Here is a 14,091-nt window from a genome sequence, read left to right as displayed (position 1 = left end):
TGTCGTTGTTTTTACTGTTTGCATGTTGTACATGACCAGATTTTAGCGTGTTACTGGCTTATGCTTTCTACCCTTCCTGCTTTAGGGTTTGGTATCTCACCCTCATGCGTGAACCCATTCATGGGCACAAACAAATGCTGGATTAAATCCACTGATCCCATGAAAGTAGACATTGAGCATGAGGGAACACATGTGGGTGAAATTTAATTGTGTCTGCATATGTTGACATTGCTGCTGTTAATATTTTGGGCCTGATCCAACTGTTCTTACTTAGGCAAATTCTCATTGACTTCAGTCCAAGAAAGAATTACAGCAATCTCTGCACCTTGGGATCTGGGCATGGAGAGGGAAGAGAAAAACGAAGACAACACTAAACTTAGTGGGTTTTAGAATATGGTTCCTTTTAAATTTGAACTTAGAAAAGAGGGAGGCAGTATATTTACCAGCCCACAGTTTTCCATTGCTTTAATAAGTCGCACTACATTTACACAAAGATATTTGGCCAGTGACAAACTGATCAAAATCCTTGATTACTTATTGTCTTGCTGTTAAATTCCAAAGAAGGCAAGAGCAGCCAATGTTCAAACACATCTCTAATGATATTTTTTACTGCATTTTGGGTACACGACTGATCATATGCCATTTAGTAAATAGCAGCTGATGACCATATCAGATAGCACAACATGATTCACCATCACTTAGCAGGCACAGCATGTTGCATCATTTGGCATGTGAGGTCAGGTAGCTCCAAGTCACACCACTGGACTTTGGTGCTGTCAGTGTTGCATAGAGAAAAGGGAGAAGATGTCTTCGTCAACCTAAGAAGAGTTTGGGCTTTATCCTCATTCAGTCCCCTGTTAAGTCTCCCTTAGACACTGGATGTAAAGGCACTTTTGTGTAAGATCTTTCTGGAAAGGCGCGGAGGTTCAGCCACCTCTTCTGTCCTGTGTGACAAATCTCATGGTTGTGCATTGAGTATTATCAGACTGGCAGCAACAGGAATGTCCCACCAAACCCACATGTTGCCTTGGGGGAGACTTACTCCCCATTGCATGGATCCCGAATATTTCTGCTTTGTTTTCATGGGGTTAGTTAAAACCTGCGGTTTTGCACCCTGTATTTTTGTCACTTAGTTGCGTGTCAGGGAGATTTTGGACTCACTGGCAGGTTTTACAAGGGTAAAGGTTTTGGCATAACATACTCCAATACCAAGACAAACAGATGATCTGTACTTGATGAGCCTGTACTTGAATTTTGCCTTGTAAGAGGTTACATAAAACCCCCTCTGTTTCTGGCCCTTCCTGTGCAAAAGTGAAATTTTATTTCACATTATGTTCTGTAGCAGTAGCGGTACATAATACAAACTATCCTAACATAGACAGATAGAAAAGTAGGCTAAATCACAGACCTTCCACCTAACCCTGCAGGCTATCAAAAGACACCATGAAATGGAGCCTTTTAAGAAAATAGCTCTGCTTTGATATCTTCTTCCCCCAGTAACAAAGGAAACAACACAAGGTAGAAGCCCTGCAAGCTAAAGAGAATGTTCTTCAGCCCCTAGCTCCTGTCACTTTCCATTTTTTAACCACAGACTGACACATTTCAGCTCGAATTTCCTGACTTTCGGTGGTTTATGTAGCCATTTTCTTCAAAGAGTAAGTTTAAAGGATTTTAAAACAGTTAGTTGGTTAACCTTTTTTCAAGTCTTTGAGCTGTCATGAAGCTTCATTTTCTCAGTGTAAAAAGTGAAATGTTGTTTTATTTGCAGCTGGTTGTAAGACAAAATGGCCAGAAAGGCAGCATGGTCTCCTCTACAACAGCAGGGCTTTCTCTGTTTTTCCTCCATGGCTTCTTTTTGGGAGAAGAAGAAATCTCATACTTTTCTTTGTTTAAACAAGGGAGGAGAGGGGGATGCCCGCTGTGTTTGAGATTGGCACAGCAAGGGAAGGTAGCCCCACAGGTTTCCCTTGCTTGTGTTGCCCCTTCTCTCCCCAGTGACTGGTGTGTGCAGGAAGGAGATATGCTTGCCACAGCTGAGGGAACCAGAGAAGGTTCGAAGTTACAGGCCAGTCACTGCATGTTTTCCTCCCAGGTAGGCAGAATTTGGGTAGCAGACAGATTGGAAGTTACAGCTGCCCTGAGCTGGTGATGGTCTCTCAGGAAGAAAAGTGACAGCTTAACTATTAGTCACGTTTGCAGGAATGTATTCCGATCTTTTGGGGAGAAAAAAAGAAAAACAAATAATAATTTAAAAATTACTGAAGGACAAAACTGGAGAAGGGAAGAATATCCTGGCTGCAGGTGCTTAGCCCACTTCCATATCTCGTCCATTCATCTTACTGGGCAAGCTCATACATCTTGAGCATTAGTTTTTTCTGAGCAAGAACTTCAGGGTTAAGCTCTTAAAAATGCTGTCAAGTAGCTCTTTCCAGCTCTGGTGAGCTGGAAATTTGGACCATTTTGTTCTTTCACATTTAGGAAGCTGTACTTCTGAGCAACTCAGAAAGCCCCAGAGTTCAGGAGAAGTCTGTCCTGTGCCCCAGAGGAAAGCTAGTAACGGGGTAGAAGTAGTGGTCTGTCTTGTCAAATGAGATAAAAAATTAATTTATGGTCACTTTAGTTTTTAATTAGTCCTTACTGTCTGGTGTAGATAGGTTTCTGCCAGTTCTGCATCCTTACAGAATAGAAAGCCATGTTATTCATATGCTGTCTTATGCTATTCATATGTATTCTGCTAGGAAATTGTTTTGTTTAGTGGATTGTTTTACTGTTTCAGGAGTGCTGCATTTTGTTGCAAGCCTTCTTTTCAGTGGCACATTTCTGCCGACAATCCATACCATGTGATCTAAGGGAAAGCTGGCAAGAAGTCCAGCTTTTTGCAGCAGGGAAACACGATAAGAGACCTTTTAATAGTCTGAGCATTTTAAATATTTTAAATACACTAGCTTTTTAAAATTTATTTTTAAGTACCAGCAAAGCTTGGCTAAATTAGTGGGAACGTTTGTACCACCACTAGCTTTGCTGGAGTTGCTGAAGCTACCTGCCAGCAGAGCAGAGATATAAAATCTGTCTTCTACCACAGTTCTTTGCCCAAGGATTTCTACTAGACTTTCATCAGTTTGGGAACTCAGCACTGCAGGACTGCAGCAGTGTTTGGTTTTGGCATTGGCTTCTAACACCAAAGGTGTTGTAACACAGGAGCTTTCTTAAGCTATAGAGAGAGCGCATAAAAAGGCAGTCTGGGCTACAAGAGCAGAAGGACTAGTTCTGTTAGAAAAGCACCTTTCCACATTGTTTTCTTCTCTTGCTCTGGTCTGTTTTCTCTAGATGGTCCAAGTTTTTATTTAAAGTGCTTCAGCTGGATATCCCAGTTACAGCTTTGACAGTTTGTTTGCAGTTCACATTTGCCTGAGGCCAGTTGAAGGCATATTGCAGGATAAATAAGGTAGTTTTGCAGCCAGGAGAAGGATGTACTGGTAGGATTATTGAGGTTAAAAAAAAAAAAAAAAAAAGAGAGTGAGAAAAAGAAAAGGGACAGGGAGGATGACATAGCTGGAATTGTACCATGTAATTAATCTGTAATTTAATCCTATGGGAACTTGTAGTATTGTACTTTCTTCTCCTCCCCCACTCCCAAATTTAACTTAAAGACAGAAACTGCTGTGTTTGGAAGAGAAAAGTATAGTGGAAGTACTGGCTGAAAAGGTTTAAATTCTTTTAATTGACAGGAAAATTAAAACTAGTCTCCTACTCTGTGGGGCAATGAAAAAATTGTGTACGTGGAGAGCATTTACTGTGGAAATCCCTTGCACTGCCCACTGGCTATGAATTTAGGTGCCAAAACGAACACCTCACTCTTACATCACTGAATTTAATAAAGCTGAATGCATCAATGAAAACACGTCCATCAGTTTTGGTGGGGTTTGGGTCAGGCCTTCTGGCTTCTGGTTACAAAGATCTTGTTTCCATCCATTGATTTGCAGAGTTAGACCTGTGAGTGTGGTCAGGAGGATGCAATGAGCGTTGTGCAACAGGAGCGTTCTGGCTGGGGTTTCTGTGCTGTTTTCCTGCATGCCTGTAGCCTTCTGCCTGGGTCTCTGCTCTTTTGAGTACATTTGTTGAGCACTGCTGTCTGCGGGGCACTGCCACTGTCCTGTAAGAGCGCTGTCAGTACTCGCTGCGATGCTGGTGTGGAAGGAGGCGTTGTGGCATCCCTTTTTTCCCCTTTTTACAAAGAGATCCCCCAGCTGTGTGTGACCAGGCCCGGCAAGGCGCTCTGCCTGGGTTGTAGGACCCAGCACTCCCTGCCAAGGAGGGAAGGAGAGCTGCTCCCATCAGCGTGACTTTCACACGTGCCTCTGGCGCTGCGCTGCAGGGCTGGCAAGGCGCAGGCATTGTGCTTTGTTTTGCGTTGGCTGCCGAGAGTCAGGGCCTCAGACAGAAAGTGTTTATTAAAAATACCCACTTAAATGTTATCTGAGTTCCCCAAGGGTAGCATGGAAAACCGTGTTAGTAAATATGCTGCATCAGAAAACACACTGCTCTGGGTCCAATTCTCCTTTCTTCACTGGAGCAGAGCTCTCACCATCATCACCGAGATGCAAAGTTAGCCTCTTTTTATAAGTTTGTCACAGTAGGGAGAGGGGGAAGTGTGAATAATGTAATTTTCTGGGAAAAATAGTACATGGATGAAAACGTCTCTGTCCCTGCAGCAAAGCTGAAGTTGTTTCAAGCAGGCTCAAGTGAGGGGTGGAGCTGGTCCTCCTGCGCTTGCTGCATCTGCTGCCCAGTGCTCCCCGGGGCAGCCAAGCCCAGTGGGAGGGCAGAGGGTTACTGCCTGCCTGAGCAGCTTCTGCCACACTGACATCAGGTTAAAGATGAAGACCAGGCTTTCCATGGAATGAGTGACATGTAGCAGCCTGCTGAGATGTTGGTGATATCAGGATACAGATTTTTTTTTTTCCTACTAAGCACATGGCTGTTAATACAAAGAGCTCAGTGTAGATACTAACAATTAAGCCTAATTTATGAAATAGGGACACTCCTTACCTGAAGTTACTTGTATTTTTCAGAAATTGACATACTGTGACAAATGGACTTTTCCTTACATGTTTTCATTTATTTAAGGGACTGCTGATCTCCTGTTTCTAGACTGGTGCATTGAAGCTTTGAGGGATCCCAGGGAAATCACCAGTTAGATGCATATTTCTCTCCTTGGAAATGACAGATATTTGGGAACTATCAGCTGCTTTTAAGGTGTACAGAACAAATTCAACTTCTAAGTAAAACCGATGGCATTATACCGGGCATTAATTTGGTTCCTCATGCAAATACCTCTAAAACAGCAGAGGAAAATAAGCACAGGTGCCTGAGTCCCACTGAGGATCAATAGGGAGTTGCAGGTTCCCAGCTTGTGTAGGTGCCTTTGAAAAGGTTACCCTGGAAGTTGTTTAGCCAAAACATAAAAGGAGCTGTGGTGTGTTGCATGCAGGTCTGCGGCGTGCAGAAAGTGTGTCACACCTGCCTTCTGCCATGTGCCCTCGGCTGAGCCACAGCACAAGGTACACAGCTCTAGAAAAGAGGTGTATGCCATGTCTGTTCACTTCACAGATGCAGCCTTCCCACAAAAACTGCAGAAATTTAATGACTGGAGGCCTGACCTGGTTCTCCTTCAGAAAGGGAACTCCTACTGAAGCTCAGCAGTTTTGCTTGCAAAATGGCATCCAGGAGAAGAAGCAACACTTGGAACTTCTCTACAGAGAAGAGAAAGCCATGTCTAGGGAAGCCCAGCAGAAATTTGCAGAGGACTAACTCGCTTGCTTCATTATTCTCTGGGTTTGTCCCTTTTAGAATGTCAGCCCTCCAAGGCAGGAACCTCAGTCCCTGTTTGTACTGGTGCCCTGATCAGGGCATGTTATGTGAAATTATCTGTATTTTGTAGTAGCCCAGCCTTTCACTATCCATATGTCTTAGATAACACTGTTTACAGTCAGAAGAGAGCATTCTGTAAACATTTTGGCCAGAGAACAGTTTAAGGATCCTTTTGCAAAGTTAGCAACTAGAAGTTGGCAGAAGATGCCATGGGCACGCCAGGACAGTTCTGCTCTTAGCAGATGGTTTGCAGTCCACTCATTATGATTCACCCAGTGTCCTAGAGGTTGGGAAGGCTTTGGACATGCTCTTTGAGCAATGTAGTTATTGTACTGCAAGGATGATCCTTTTTGAATGCGATGGAGAACAGAGAAAGGTTTCTCCTGACTTGTCTTAACTGGTGGATCCTGAGCATACACCTTTTCAATATGCAGTAGGACTGGGATCCCCTTGTGGAAAGATAAGCACAATTGTGTGCATTTTTGGAACGCAGAGCATTTGTACAGCTAACTATGTGTTAATAGAGGTTTTATTCAGGTCTTAGAGAAAATTTCAGTGTGGAAAGGCAGACACAGTGGGTAAGTGAGAGAGTTCAATAGAAAAAAATAAAAGCGTGTATCCTGGTAAATTCCAGGAGCTTTGAAATTTCATTGCTGTTTATAGCTCAAGGCAATGAGAACTGTCTCACATGTGTAGTGAGTAAATAAATACAGCACACACAGCCCTCTGCAGATAGGTTTATCTCATTTTGGCATTATACTAAATGGTGTCTGCAACCTCCATAAATACCACAAAAAGTGAAATGGCTTGCATGATAATTAAAAAGCTGTTTCTGCTGAGAGTCGAGCCCTCCTCCCTTCTCCTTTGCCAGAGGAGCTGAGCTGTTGGGCGGGTGCTGATCGCAGCGCACAGGTGAAAGCAGCTTCGAGCGCGGGAATCCTCGGCAGCGGTGGCCAGGCTGTTGAGGATGTCAGGTTCCTTTAGGGAATTCTGGGACAGGCAGCTGCATTTGTAGAGTGGAGGTTCGGCAGGAATTTATGCATGCTCATAACACTGAATGTTTTAACAGTGGGCTGTAGCCTGTCCGTGCTCTGTTGACCGTAAAGTTTGCCTGCCAAGCACATTCTCGTTTAGACCTTCCTAAAGGATTAAAGGCAAGGCTAGAGATAGGGCCTTGCAGAAAAGACACTGTCTGAGAGAGAAGCAGGGAAGTTTGGATATCTTGTGGTGTCCCCTCTGCAGATCATCTGATCTGTCTGCCCCTGTGGTCACTAACTGAGAAGTCAGGGTGACATTTTTTTGCCTGTTGTGTTGCGATTTCAGTTTCTTGGGGGACGGGACAATATCCCACTGCCTGTTCACGGAACAGTTAATTATGAGCAGACCCAGCTTTGGCTGGGGCTATGGACAAATCACACAACATCCTTAAAGCTAAATCTCTCTCTCTTCTAATTTAGCACCTGAACAACACCTGGGAGTCAGCGTCCTGCGGGAAGATCGAGGATCAGATGGCTCTGACAGACCAGGCACGCAAATACATGGCCACCTTCCCCACCCGGACTCTGGTGATGTGAAAGGGTCGACGCACAGAGAAGCATTATGGTTTTGAGAACACTTCACCTCCTCTGGGAAATTCCTGTTCCTCTGCATGAGAACTTTTCATGAATGGGAGAGGAGCCTATCTTTGTTGTGGTACAACAGTTGGGAGAAGCACAAAGTGCATTTAGTCACTCGGCATATATATTCTTGTTGGATTTCACCCAACTTAAGAGTTTGTGTTTTTTTAATGATACTTGCCTAAATTATTAGGTATTGAGTTTGAATCAGTAATTAATGATCTTAAGTGCGGTCTTATAATAAAGATAATTTTTCTTGTACTTTTTGAGATCAAGCAGACTTAATACACCAGTATTGTTATTTCAGTGATGTGCTAGCCAGGGGTGGGGTTTAGTTTGTTTCTTTTTTTTTTTATTTTGTTTTTTAATAATAAAAGAGCAGGTACTCAAACAGATATATTTTAAATCACTGAACAAAACGAATTGGTGTAAAATACCGAAGTGAAAAGCATTACTACAAACGCTTGTCTGTGCAAAAGGGGAAAGCTGATCAAGATCGTGAATGCTCAAACATCCATGCCTCTTGAAATACTCCTTTCTGTTTTGGTTCTAGGCCATTATACATTGTGTGTTTCTGTGGGGTGGGGGGGTGGGTAATTAGCTTGCTTTAAAAAATATTACTGTATGAAACATAGATTTATGAGAAAAATTATATTTTTATTCAGTAATTTAATTTTGTAAATGCCAAATGAATACTGTGTTTTGCTGCTACAGACCTTAGCGTGTAGACATGCTGCTAGTGTAAAAGGAGCAGTAGAGCTTTACATGGAAAAAAACAAATGTTGATGTTAGCTAATTGACTATGCACTAGCATTTCAGACCTTTTTGTTTTAATTTTTTTTTACATCATTTATATTTTGTCCCCCTTTTTTTATAAGCAATATTTTTGAACACTGTTCTTGGGAGATTTTTATTTGTGTGGATGTGTTGTTTTATTTCTCATTGGTTTGTAACAGCATGCATTGCACCTTCATATGTTTGGGAGAACACTGTCTTGTTCATGTCGTCTCTTTTGTCCCATGTCTAGCTAGTTGTTCCCTAACTTGGGTCTTGTGTACTGAATCAGGTTCTTAGAAATACATGGTTCTTTTTACCGCCATACAATGATCTTTATTGATATGGCAAAACACTGATTTTATTTTATTTTTTTTATTTTTGTGTGTTTTTATAACAGCCTATGACTTTGCTGCCTTAATAGCATTTGGTGCAGCTTTATCTGCACTTAATTTTTTATACAACAATGTACTGCCTTGTAGATAAATAAAGTGTGTTCTTTTTTACTTAAACCTGCATGGTCTCCTAATCTTGTTTGTCTTCAGTTTTTTGGCGGTGGTGTTAAAGGCAGCAATCGAGCCAAGAAGGTTTTTCCCAGCACACTTAGATAAGCAAGAAATAGAGTTTTGCACACCATAGCCTCAAAATCCTCGGTTCTCATTGATTGTTAAGGAAGTGGAAGGAACACAGCACAAAACAGTGAGTACTGAGCACGTTGTGGTCTCAGGGCACATCTCTATTGACACCAAAGTCCAGGTCAGCTCCAGTCAGTGGGAGGCTGACTGCACCTTTTGTGCAAAACTGCCCTTATCCCACAGTGCTGGCTAATTTGGTTTTTTCATCTAAGGACAATCAGGTCAGGAACCAACTGAATAAGAGATGAATATTCTGGAGTTCTTATAACTGTAGAACAGGCTTTTTTCATGCTTGTCTTAAGAAAACAGAGGTGAGAATATACTTTGAAACCCTGGTGCATTGTGCTGCACAGCAAATAATTGGACAGACCTGCAAGAGCCTCACACAGCTGACGTGCTGAGGGAATTACAGCCTTAGGAACGCTAGAGATAAAAGCAATTCCTGACAAAACAAACAAACAAATAAAAGGCATCTTGTCAGAAAAAAAAAAAAGGCATCTTATTGAGTAGCTTGAAAATAAATTGCTGAAATGTAAGTTGATGCTAGTGCTTCGAAGTCATACTGATATTCATGACAGCTCCACGATGAAAGAGTAGCCATGCATGTGCTGAGCCCCAAAGGTGCTTCCAGTCCTTTCTGCTCCTTAGCCAGCACCTGCCTCGTCCTCCCAGCTGTGCCTCAAACCATGCAGCACACAGAAGAGGAGGAGCAAAAGGGCCCTTTTCACATTCTGCACAGGTGCTTTCGGCTTTCAGTGTGAGAAGGGGCCAGTGCTGGCAGCAGCCCCCTCCACGCTGTTTCGTGTGCCCCACGTCCACCCCTCCTGTGCGGTGTGGGCTCTCCACCCGGCGCTGGCGGCCAGGGAGAGCCAGCCCAAGGCAGTTTCTCCGTGGTTACCACGGGCAGGACCCCGGGGCCAGGCGTGGAGTGCAGAGAATGGGACATTTTCGGGAGTGCCAGAGCTGCCGGGCTCGCCCTGTGAAGAGGCTTGTGCCGGATGGGCGAGCCCTGCGGGGGCAAGGTGGGGAGAGGGAAAGGCCTGCCTCGAGGGGTGCCACACAGCCTAGGCAGTGTGCTACAGCTCTGAAAGAAAGAGATGGAAAAGGAAAGGCCAAGTTTACAACAGGACTCTTAAGGCGAGGCTCCTGCCTTGTATGGCTCCAGTGGTTACTGCACAGGTCCTGGCTGAGTTTAAACAGACCATTAGCCCAGTGCTGGGAGCCATGGAAGCTCAGCCTGCAGGTGCCCAGAAAAAGGAGTGGGCTTTTTTACCTCTACATCCTCAGTTACTTTAAAATCCATTTTAAACATGTGTAGCTATTACAATAACTGTTTTCATGATGGTCACATTTAGAGGTAATACAGAGGAAAATATTTATTTTCCCCGTTTCTCATTTCACTGAAAATGCAAAACACTCAGTAGATCCAGGCCGGTTTGCATATGTTTCTGCGTGCATGTGGTGCCCAGCATGGGTGAAGGAAGAGGCTTTCTTTGGATGCTAGACCCAGGAAGCTGATTATTTTCCTCCACCAATAGTGGGTAGATTTCCTTTGCAACAAAATGCCACCTCCTACACATCTTTCTCACGCAGAATACCCCCGTGTGACCATGTTCTTCTCACTGTCTGAAACACACATTTTTCAGAGGCCCAAGAGGAGTCCCACCCCTCTGGAAAATTCAGTCTTGAGCCAGTCAGGCAAGAGCTGTCCTGAGACAGGTCCGTGTAAATGGACTTGGTGACAGCTGCCTGACCTAGCAGTGGCCCTTTGCACAGGTGTATGGCCATCCTGGACCCATGTAAACCTAGAGTAACCTACCAAAATGAAAGGAGAGCAGGTTCAGTCAAGTTCTCATTTAATGGAGAGTAGATATTTGGCTCAAATTCCTATTAACCTTTTTATCCTCTGTAATTATGACTTAATAATGTTGTCAGTGGGAATTCTTTTGATTTCTGAAAAGAATTTAAATTATCATTTCAGCATGTGCCTCTAATTAAAAATGAAGGGGCAAAGGAGGCAGGGCAAAAAATAAAAGTACCAGAGTGTAAGGTGGTTCCCAGTTAATTCCCTGTCATTCTTCAGCCTCCTATGCAGGGAGTCCTGGGGATTCAACTCCCACAGGTCTGACCCGTGTGACAGCTATAAACCTAAACTGAAAAGGAGCCAGAGTTTGAACTGGTTTGGGAAAAAAAAAAATAGATCTTGAATGAAAGACCCAGACTTTGTAGTTAAGAGACAAAATAAATCCACTGAAGGTAAAGCAGAGAGCAAGCACAGCGTTGAATATTCCGTAGCATAGAGTGATCCTTCAGAAAAGCCAGGAGGTTTTTTTTCTCTGTGTTCGTAATCTTGATTCTTGTCTGTGCCCAGTAAATCAGTGGCAGTCAGCCCTCCCTCAAGCCCACACAGGCAGGCACATCGGCAAAGGGTGTTTCTGTAACATTGTGACAGGAACTTCATAACCAAAACCTCCTCTTACTCCTGCCACATTTAATTGTGTTTCTACTGCATTCCTGATCTGAGGCAGGTGTGATGGCAAAGCACAGAATAAAAGACTTGTTCCTAGAAATCTATTTAAAAAGTGTTGGGGTGTTTTTTGGGTTTGTTGTTGTTGTTGGTTGGTTGGTTGGTTGGATGGTTGGTTGGTTGGTTGGTTGGTTGGTTGGATGGTTGGTTTTTTTGTTGGTTGTTGACTTTTTTGTGTGTTTAAGGAGCATGTTCAAAATATTTCAGTTTGGGAAAGAATGGCTTTGAGGCACTGGTCTGCATTTTGCCTGTGTCCTTGTTTCCTAGCACAGATGGAGTCAGTCATGAGAGCAGACATTGCTTAGGAGCAATGGTGGAGTTCTGCCTGGGTGGCCAAGGAAAGACACCGGCCGCATCTTCCAATCTCCAGTTTAATGTCTTAATTCAAAAGGAAGTCATGTTTCCTGACCAAACGCACTTGTTCCCTTTGTTTGTCTCTTTTCTTTGAACTTGACTTTGATGTCTCAGCAGTTTTCACTGAAGACCCTGTTACCAGCATAAACTTGTTTGTGACTTTTTTCCTCTCAGTGACTGATGGAGGTGAGATAATGAAGATAGACCAGAGAGGTCCAAATTCTGCCCTCAGCTGTGTTTGCAAGTTGGCAGTGGTTAAACAGCTCATTGTTGAGGGCTGCAAAATATATTCACTGTGCTATTATTTTTCCATAAATTATTGGTGATCAGGTTATTGAGTTTGTTTTTGTTTTTTATAATTCCCTCTTGATACATGACATTTCTAGATGGCATTTTTCCAATCCATTTGAATATCAGAATAATTGCTGACTTTTTAATTGTTTTGTAAAACAGCCTCCACTTCTCAGACTGCATAGATGTACATTTACAGCCTAGCTGGATTCACAGCCGAGGAAATTTCATTTCATGGGGAAAACGAATTTTACCCCTTGGTTCAATCGCTACTCATCACCACAGCTCCAAGACACGCTGCACACATCTGTCAGAGAAGTGAAGAAGACAAAGAAGAAAGTTTCAGGAAGCTCTCCCCAGACAGGTTTCTACACTAACCATAGAGACCACCTCTGCACCTCCCGGTTCCTGCCAGCCCAGCTGCAAGCCTGCCGTGGCCCTCCCGATACAGCCAGCCCCCAGAGAGCCTTGAAAGGGCGCCTGCAGGTGTGCTTTCCTGCCCGCCGCCTCTCTCATGTTTCATTAACTCTCTCATCAGTGTACATCAGCACAGGAGTTATCTGAAGGTGCAGGGAGGCTACCACTACTTCAGTGATGGGTTGTTGAGATCTGTGTTCCTACCAGCTCAAGGCAGAGACCTCCGAGGTGCTGGCTCAGCCTTCCTGTACAGATAAAGGTGCTGCTGGCTGGGAAATGGAAATCTGCAAGAGGTTAGAGCTCCTACCGCTCAGCCAAGCCTTCTTGCTTAGAAATAAACTGAGAAACAGCTGTGGTTTGCTGTACTCAAAGGTCTAAAATACCTTTCAGTGGAATAATAAAGAAAAGAGATTATACTTTTCTTTTCTTTTCTGCTCTGCTCATACTGGCCATCCCCTCTGCACCCCTACCCACTTCATCTCTGCTTCACCAAGGTGCACAGCCATGATGGGGTTCAGGTCCAAACACTGCTGCAAATGGATTAATTAAAGTCTCTGGTCTCTCTAACAGCAGTGAACCCAAGCCCACATTTGGCCAGGATTAAAGACATGGATCATTTCCCTGCCCATGGCTGATATGCTCCTGCCACTCCCACTCAGCAGAGGCCCCACACATTCACAAAGGTTCTCTTGGTATCCCCAGGTTCAGGATCATCTTCACTGAAAAGCCAGCTCTGATTGTATCTCTAGTCACATCCTCCAGTCGGGGAGGTACACAAAAGCCTTTCGCTGGAGGTGATATGCTCCTGGCTGGAAGGCCCACCAAGAATAGGCAAGTCAGGCCATGTTACACCCAGGTTTGGCACCCTCTCAGCAGCTTTCCACCTGCCCAGGAAGGGGATGTGTTCTCCTGCTGCCCCATGAAGGTCTCACAGTGGCAGTCCAGGAACAGCAACTCACAGGCTCCTCTCCTGAGCTATCAGTGACACAGAAACACCCTTAATTTTCTTTAAGCAAAGGGGTTAGAGTAATCCTTTTCTTGCCAACCTCTGATTTGTGGCCACATCCTTTACCAGAAAACCCATAACAAATACCAATGCAGTTTGTATGGAGATAAGCTGCAGGACCAATGTGATAGCCACTCCTCCATGACTTCCCTGAAATCCAGGGCTTTCTAGTACAAACCTCATTGCAGCCAGCTGGAGTAGCTGCTCTTTGGATCTCAGAGCCAGATGCAGCCTGATCAGGGAGGACTAAACGCAATACACACCTGCACCACAGTTTTGCCACAGAAATCACAAAGCAGCAAGCATGATGATTAAAATAAGATGCTGGATTCTTTCAGCTGTCCCCCCTCCTTTTTGTTACCACCAAGTTTTGCTGTGCTGTCCGTCCGACACCCAAAAACCACTTATTACCATCGTCTCTGGCAGTTGATCAATGAAGCAACTTGTTTTTAATGTGACAGATTAAACAGAGTGAATGTGGAAATTTATTTGATACCTTAATTTGCCTTCCTGACAGTGATACAAGCTCTTCTTCCTTCCTCTTTAACATCCATAACTAACTTTTTCCAAAGGATTCCAATAACAGAAATCCACTTTTGT

At 43.8% G+C, this 14,091-nt stretch overlaps 1 protein-coding gene across 1 annotated transcript in view; it reads left to right on the top strand.

Moving 5' to 3' along the window:
- Positions 1-8,775, top strand: part of MYB (MYB proto-oncogene, transcription factor) — a 28,292-nt gene extending 19,517 nt beyond the window's left edge. Inside the window, exon 15 of the mRNA XM_040058972.2 lies at positions 7,329-8,775. Coding sequence (XP_039914906.1) covers positions 7,329-7,445 — 117 coding nt within the window. The 3' untranslated portion in view covers positions 7,446-8,775. The remainder of the gene's footprint in view (positions 1-7,328) is intronic.
- Positions 8,776-14,091: the final 5,316 nt, after the last annotated feature.

Source organism: Hirundo rustica, chromosome 3, assembly GCF_015227805.2.
Source record: "Hirundo rustica isolate bHirRus1 chromosome 3, bHirRus1.pri.v3, whole genome shotgun sequence".
NCBI lineage: Eukaryota > Metazoa > Chordata > Aves > Passeriformes > Hirundinidae > Hirundo > Hirundo rustica.
This window is presented reverse-complemented; position numbering and strand designations above follow the sequence as displayed.